This window comes from Fulmarus glacialis, unplaced genomic scaffold, assembly GCF_000690835.1.
Source record: "Fulmarus glacialis isolate BGI_N327 unplaced genomic scaffold, ASM69083v1 scaffold6956, whole genome shotgun sequence".
Taxonomy (NCBI): Eukaryota; Metazoa; Chordata; class Aves; order Procellariiformes; family Procellariidae; genus Fulmarus; species Fulmarus glacialis.
The window spans coordinates 94124-101804 of NW_009217408.1; the positions used below are offsets into that span (position 1 = coordinate 94124).

Genomic DNA, 7681 nt, shown 5'->3' on the forward strand with positions numbered 1-7681 from the left:
GTGTACCTTATTCCTAGTTTTAATTTGGGTCTTTAGGATTTTAAAAACTGCAGACGTTTCAGTATCTGTGGTTTACAAGAGATGCTGTGAACAAAGCAGCAGGGACCTGAATCAAATTTGCTGTAAGAGCTGACAAATTCTGAAGCCTATGCTGAAGTGGATGTCCAAGAGCAAACACACCTAAACCTCTGATTTCCCATAGGCAATGTTGGGTGTCTGGTTTAAATAATGCTTCCTAACTTCCTTTCTGAGAAGTTAACTAGTCTTGAAGACTACTGAAAATTACAGCTTAACTAATTTGGTGTTTTGATCTGATTAACAGATATTGATGAATGCGAGAGAGGAACTCATAGTTGTAAAGTAAACTTCGTTTGCCAGAATACAGAAGGATCATTCTACTGTGAGTCAAAGCAACGCTGCATGGATGGATTTTTACAAGACCCTGAGGGAAACTGTGTTGGTAAGTGTGACCAACAATATGTTTGTAATATGTGCAGCAGCGCTGGCCAACTCCTGTTCCTTTTAGCCTGTCCAAGGGGTGTATATTAACCACATATAGTTTTCCTCAAATCCTGCTGTGAATTTAATTTAAACATTGCTGTCCTTTTAAAGAGATGCATACTTGCATATTGAATTTGAAAGTGTTACCACAGCAGATCTTCATCAGCCTTATCTTTGTAGCACAATAAATTGAAATGAAGGAAAAGAAGTGACAGCTGGAAGAAAACAGACCAGAAGGGTTAAATAGCTGCTCTCACTATTCTAATTCATTTTCTTCACCAGATATTAATGAATGCACATCTCTCCCTGAGCCATGTAAACCGGGATTCAACTGCATCAATACCGTTGGGTCTTACACCTGCCAAAGGAACATGCTGACGTGCAGCAGAGGCTACCACTCCAACGAGGAGGGAACCCGATGCATCGGTAAGGTCAGACTCCAGACTGTCAGGTGCCCTCTCAGAGGAAAAGTACATTTCAGTTCTAAAAAGAGGTTCTGAGTTACCTCCAGATTCCTAAATGTATTTGAGGAATGGGGATTTGCTGTATGCATTTGCTGTCCAAGCAGCTCGGGGATTTGTTTGCACTACAGGATGCTGCACTGATGTCTGACTGCTGCATGGAGTTCCTTTTGGTGTGCTGGGTGACACTGTTTTTGACTGCATATGGGATTTACTGGCTTCTGTTCTGGAGTGAATGTGGTTTAGTTACTTTTTAAACTCAGGCTGCCAGTCAAAACCATGATCCTTCGCTATTTTTTACAGTATCTCTCTGTAAAAGTGATATGATCTGAAGCCATGGGATGCAGCAAAAGAGAAACACTGAGTTTGTGGACTCACAAGAGTAGTACTAAGTGGATGTTCTTTGTAGCGCTATGAATGGTGTTCCCCATTTACATCCAGTTGTGTGTGTGTATTTAGGATAAATTCTTACTTTCTTTGTGAAAAGAATGTTGAAAAATTCATATAGGCTGGCATGCAGCTTGATACTGATTTGTATTTGTTCCAATGAGTTTATGGAGTTACTGACTCAGAATAACAGATTTCATCTCTTCTTAGCATTTGTTCTGTGAGCACACTAGGCACAAAGGAATTGAAAGCTTGGTCCTTGGTGCCCAAGGCAAGGCTGGCTATGTATTCTTTAATTCCCTATGTTCTGTGTTACACAAAGTAGGAAATCATAGTACGACAGCAGGGAAAAAAAAAAAGGAAGTGACAAATCAGCATTTTGGTTAGTGATGATATCCTAATGATTTCTACTTACTTACCCTTTGAATAAAAGGAAGGATGAAAAATGAACAAATTATGCTTTGTGATGCTACAGGTGGGTGGAAGCCATGTTGGCAGCTATTAATTTGGTCATGACTAGCAACTTGTAGTGAAAAATAGTGGTATAAATAGATCCCATTTCTGCATAAATTTCTGGATTCTCCTTGTTGCTACTCATTACGCTCTATCTCCCTTCATGATTTTGCCCTCAGGACTATCCAGACCATGTTTAGCCAGTGAGAAGGTGGGGAAGATTTGGAAGTAGCAGAAGATGGGGACAGTTTATGTGTGTAACTGAGAAAATTGAGAAAGCTTCCTAATACAGCTCTAGGGTGTTGTATTTCGTAAATTTGGGGCAATGTAGTGCAGTCTCATTTGCTGTCCTATTATATAGCAGCCTGAAATATTTCAATTGTTACAAAGGGAAGGTCTAAAAGTCCTGTCTCTCTCAGTTGCCGTTCTTCAGTTCTTCAACTGGTTTCCATCAGTCCTGTTTCACCAAAATCAACTGGGCTAGGTTTGTTTGCACCACCTGAAGTGTGGTGACCCTGAAACTGTTTTTAGGGTTACCACCATGCCAATGTCTCCATGAATGCCATTTTTTTCACAAGTCAGCAGTCATCACTGAGCAGCTCAGAGGTCCTGGCTGTAGTGCTAACAGCCTTCGTTTTCAAGCCCTGCTGATGGCTAGGGCAAATTATGTTCCTAAATTTCAAACTGATGATTTATAGGAAGAATCCAGCTTTTTTTCCCTAAGAGAGAGTGACTGTGTGTAAATATATGACAGAGGAGAAAATTGCCATTATTCATACAGCATTTATATCTTTAAAGCATGATGAGATAACACAATGCATTGTAATTACTGATGATACTTTGTCTCTACTTTACATGATTGACAATGCTTTTAAGGAGCAGGTATAAGGAAGCTTCTTTAGTTTGATTTTGGGAAAACAAATGTTTGACGTTAATTGGTGATTTCTCTGTCTTTGCTGTGTGCACTCTATCTCTGCAGTCTATATCTTTTGGTATTTTTTTGGTACGGCTTTCTTTAAGTAGGCAGAGAGCATGGAGAAGAAAAAAGAACAGCATATGGTCCTAATTTCCCCTCTCTGTGTTAAAGACTAGTTTCTTTAAGGCATTACAATAGCTAATTAGATTCCTGATTCAGATTTATTCACAGTAGTAAATACATCATCTGCACATGTTTCTCCAGCAGAACTACACTTGTACGGTCATCTTCTCTGTTTAGAGGATTCATCTCCCTTTAAAATGTTCACATTTTCTGATTTAGTAAATAGGTTGTTAAAAACTACCTACATTTAACTGAAAACTACTGTAACTATTGTGAAATATAGCACGCTTCTGATGGTATAATGCCCTAGAACTAATTAAAGTCTGAATGCAATGGAATACGTAATTTTGGACAAACTAATGAAATGGTTGCACACATGAATTCATTACAAATAAAACTGCTACTTTACAAATTTGTACCTGCATTAGGAACTTCCTTGTTTTGATGCTACCTCTGATCTTAAAAGAAAATGAGGAGGCAGTTTTTCAGCAGAAATCTATGAACCTGTCAGGAATTCCTTGCCTGGTGAGTGGCATTCCCTGCCGTCCCTAACCCCGGTGCCAGCAGGGGCTGTGTAGGTGGGAATCTGTGCTGAAATACTGAACAAAGTATTTGTTAGCGCATCTCGTCAGGGTTGATATAATCTCCACTTTTCCAAATCCAAGTTTCTGTGATAAGTAACTTGCTCTCACTTCCCTATCATTTCCTCAGCAAGTGACTGCTTTCCGGAGCACTCCCCAAGGCTGTTGCTTGATGGAGAACTGCCCAGGAACCCTTTGAAATGAAATAGTGCTCAAATTTATGACTTCAAATAGGGCATTATGGAGAACCTCCAGCCTTGGACTACCATCCTAATTAATATTACATGAACAGGGACTTGGGTTGTAAAAGTAGTTGAAGATGTGAATAATAGGAAGGAAGCAGGATCTGATGGCTTAGGAAATGGCAGAACTCAGAATACTTGAAGAAATAAAAGTTTCTGAGGGTTAATCAGACTTTTTGATGCTTCTTGTCACAGATGGTAACAGGGATTTCTTAGATACTGATGAGCTATTTAGTCATGTTGCAAGTCTTGTAAATCAGCGTGTATTGAAAACTCTGATCTTCATCTGAGGATTTTTAAAATGAGATTGGAAGTCATGCATGTGAGTGGAGAAGGAACTAATTTGCTAGTATTAGATTTTGGATGCGAGGCCATGAGGAATATCAAAATGTGAGTTGATTGAGAAAAGAAAAAAGATGAACATTGGGAAAGAGATAGACAGCAGAAGCAAGATTGAAAGGGCAACTGGAGATGAAAATAACAATTGCTTTAACTGAAGGGATGAGCAGAATTTCTGGCTAGTTCTTGTTTTGCTTTAAATGGCTTGCCGTGACTCACGTAATGGCAGAACATCAGAATAGTGTGTTTAAATGTCATGGTTTGATCAGAACGAAAATGTGTTTACATTGAAATGCAGAATATGGTGGGAAAGCTCCATTGCAGTTACAGTTACCATTTTAACTTTTAAGATAATGTATTGCTTTTCAAAAGTTTGACTTGGAGATATGTAAAGCTGACTCTGAGAAGAGCACAGTGGGAAAAGCTGATATTCTTTGTTCTGTCCAGGGGACAACCCTAACAGTGTCTATTCCTGTTATTTAATTAATTTTTTTTTTCTCTTTGTAAACATTGATTTTCAGCAAACTATATTTAAACTAATTGCTTTCTCTGCTTCTGCAGATGTGGATGAATGTCAAACTGGTGTACACCGTTGTGGTGAAGGACAGATTTGTCATAATCTTCCTGGGGCTTATCGCTGTGACTGCAAGATGGGATATCAGTACGATGCATTCAGCAGAAGCTGCATTGGTATGTAAGGCACAAGATGAGACGAAACGACTGATTGATTGAGCCTTGGACCTCAAGGCAGTATTTAGCACCATTGTCGTGTGCAGTTATTAGTTCTGCAATGCAGTGCCTCAAAAGATAATGGAATCACCTCCAAAGCAGCCGTCGTTCAGTGCGACCGGCCATTTAGAGCTCTGCCACTCCGTGCTGTGATTTCGGACCAGGTGCCCTTGGTTTGGCTTAGCTGCAGGTTATCAGTTAAAGTCATCTGCAAAGTACTTCCCTGTGGGTAACATTTCTGCTGCTGTAGAAATTTATCTTTCTGAAAATTTCACAACTTTCTTCATAAGAGACTGTGATACAGCATTTTGTATTTTATCGCTACTGTACACCAATTAGAGCACAAAGTGAGACAGCATAAAACCTGAGGTTGCAGCATTTCATGCTCTGCAAATCAATCTCTGACATTTTTAAAAATATCCTCCTGCATCTTGTTTGATGCTCTAAGTTGATTGTATATTTGCTTTTTATGCTGGCAGATATAAATGAGTGCTGGAATTACCCTGGACGCCTGTGTCAGCACACGTGTGAGAACACGCCTGGGTCCTACCATTGCTCTTGTTCTTCTGGTTTCCGCTTGTCTTATGATGGGAAGCATTGTGAAGGTACCAGACATTTTTTCCATGAAGAAGAAATTGCAGTGTGAGTTAAGGGACTTTAGAGGAGTTGAGGTGAAATATAAATACAGTAAACCCATGATTTATGTGTGCTCAAATGTGCAGATATTCAATTGAACACTCAAACCGTCAGATGAGAGCCAACAAGTTTCTCCTCTTTCTTCCTTTCCCTCACATACTTTTTCCTTTCCTTCCAGATGAGAGAAAAGGATAACATAACAAAGTTAGAATAGGAGACTTTTCATTCAGATTTTAATAAAGATGAAACTTGGTAGTGACAAAACTTAAAAAAATCACGGAGAACTTAAAAATTTCCATTCCATTCAAAATCAGTCTTTTCAAGGCAATGATTACATATTTCAATCAACCGTAACATATATAGAAATGAAATTCAGGTGCAACAGACATCCTCAAGCTTCTTGGCATTCTGCCTAGGGAGCAGAAACATCTTCTTGGGACAAGTTAGTCCATCCTTATTCACTCTGACCAGAAGGGTCTGGTTGCTGTTCTCAGAGGCAAGAAATGGTGGAAGATACTGTTCTGAACCATCGTGGCAATGTCTGTGGGTTTGTTTTTGGATACAGATGTGAATGAATGCGATACTAGTCCCTGCAGCCAGGAGTGTGCCAATGTTTATGGTTCCTATCAGTGTTACTGCAGGCAAGGTTTCCAGCTAGCAGAAGATGGGCATTCTTGTAAAGGTAAGGCTGCTGCTTTATCCGGTCAAGTTAAATACGTGTATACTCTGTAACAGTCAGGGCTGTCTAACTCTCAGCAGCACCTAATGCTGCAGGTGATGCCGAAGGATGATTGTGAGTTACACCCTGCTGCAGAAGCTGCAAAAGGTAATTCCAGCTATTGGAAAATGCAGTTCATTTTCATGCCTCCTACCTGGGGCTGGAATACACTTGTGTGACCGTAGAACCGCTGAGATTATTGTTTCATGGGGCTAGAGCTTATGATTGAAAAAATTAGAAGGGAAGATATGTTTACCTATATTGCATCAACTAAAGCCTCCACTCAGCAACGGTTGAGTGAAGGCTTGCTCTTACTTCTGCTCGTGGTGGGTGAATGAGGAGTAGAGTGATCAGAATGGAGAAAGGAAGGGTTTTACCTGTTTTCTTGAAGTTACCAATACCGACACATTGGAGAGTCTCTATTTAAGAAATGGTGAAGAAACCCACATTCTTCCTAGCACAAGGAAGTCCCCAAAGCAATCCTCAAAGAATTACAGAGATACCAGAGAGAGTTTTTCAAACTCAGATGTGCCCTAGACTTCTTGTTCTTTTCCGTGAGTCCATACTACTTGCAATCAGTATTTTTGGGAGCAGTCTTGTGTTCAGCATTTAAGAAAGCACCATCAACAGTCCTAAAGCAATGTCAAACTTTCATGTTGCATTCCTGTTTAAGAATGTATTATAAATGCGTCAGATAAGAATTTCCTTGTGTTCTACAGCCTCCCTTTTCAGATTTCTGTTTTTCTTTTTTTCATATGTTTGTAATTGTGTTTTTTTCCCAGATATCGATGAGTGCACACAGAGTGCAGGCATTCTTTGTACTTTCCGCTGCGTGAATGTTCCTGGTAGTTATCAGTGTGCTTGTCCTGAGCAGGGATATACCATGGCAGCAAATGGAAGAACCTGTCGAGGTAATGAGGAGTTTAGGAACTGAAAGGATTATATCATGAAGCTTTAATCCTTGGAATGATCTAAGCCATTATGGTTATTCAATCAAGTCTCCTTGTTTTTTATGAGTCACTGTTAAAAAGCCAGTATTTGACAAAGTTGCCAAATATTGGTATCTGCAATGTCAGCTTTTTCCTGTGTTAGAAAAAAGTACTCTGGCAACTCAGCTGTCAACGTGAACTAATTGTTTAAATGAATTCCTAAGGGAGCCCAGTTCATCATTCAAACTGGGGCACTTGATTACTTGCAGGAGCTGTATGTGCACCTTGGCACAGCAGTAAGTGATCTATTTTTTGAGAGGTGCCAGATGTAGAAATCCGTGGCTTCATTACAAGTTGCAGTTTCCTGCCCCAGCAAACTGGGAGAGTGAATGTAGGAGCTGTAATGGGGGCTTGGACATCTAGAAGCCTGCCACCTAAGCTTAATTATGTTGGCGTTAGTAAATGTTAGTGTAAATGACATGTATCCTCCCCACAAACACCCCTTTTCTCCAGAATCATAGAAATGTTTTCTGGGTGTCCGGTGGTTTTCATCTGGTGCGCAGCTGTCTGTTTCTGAAGTAAAAATCCCCCATTTCCAAAGGATGCACTGACTGTGTAATGATGATTGAAGATCTGATTACCTTTACGTACTCTACATGCATTCCT

The 7681-nt window shown here is 39.9% G+C and overlaps 1 protein-coding gene across 1 annotated transcript in view; it reads left to right on the forward strand.

The window, feature by feature from the left end:
• Positions 1-7681, forward strand: part of FBLN2 (fibulin 2) — a 95758-nt gene that overhangs the window by 82748 nt on the left and 5329 nt on the right. The window contains exons 10-15 of the mRNA XM_009579650.1: positions 323-460; positions 784-927; positions 4565-4693; positions 5212-5337; positions 5934-6050; positions 6869-6997. Coding sequence (XP_009577945.1) covers positions 323-460; positions 784-927; positions 4565-4693; positions 5212-5337; positions 5934-6050; positions 6869-6997 — 783 coding nt within the window. The remainder of the gene's footprint in view (positions 1-322; positions 461-783; positions 928-4564; positions 4694-5211; positions 5338-5933; positions 6051-6868; positions 6998-7681) is intronic.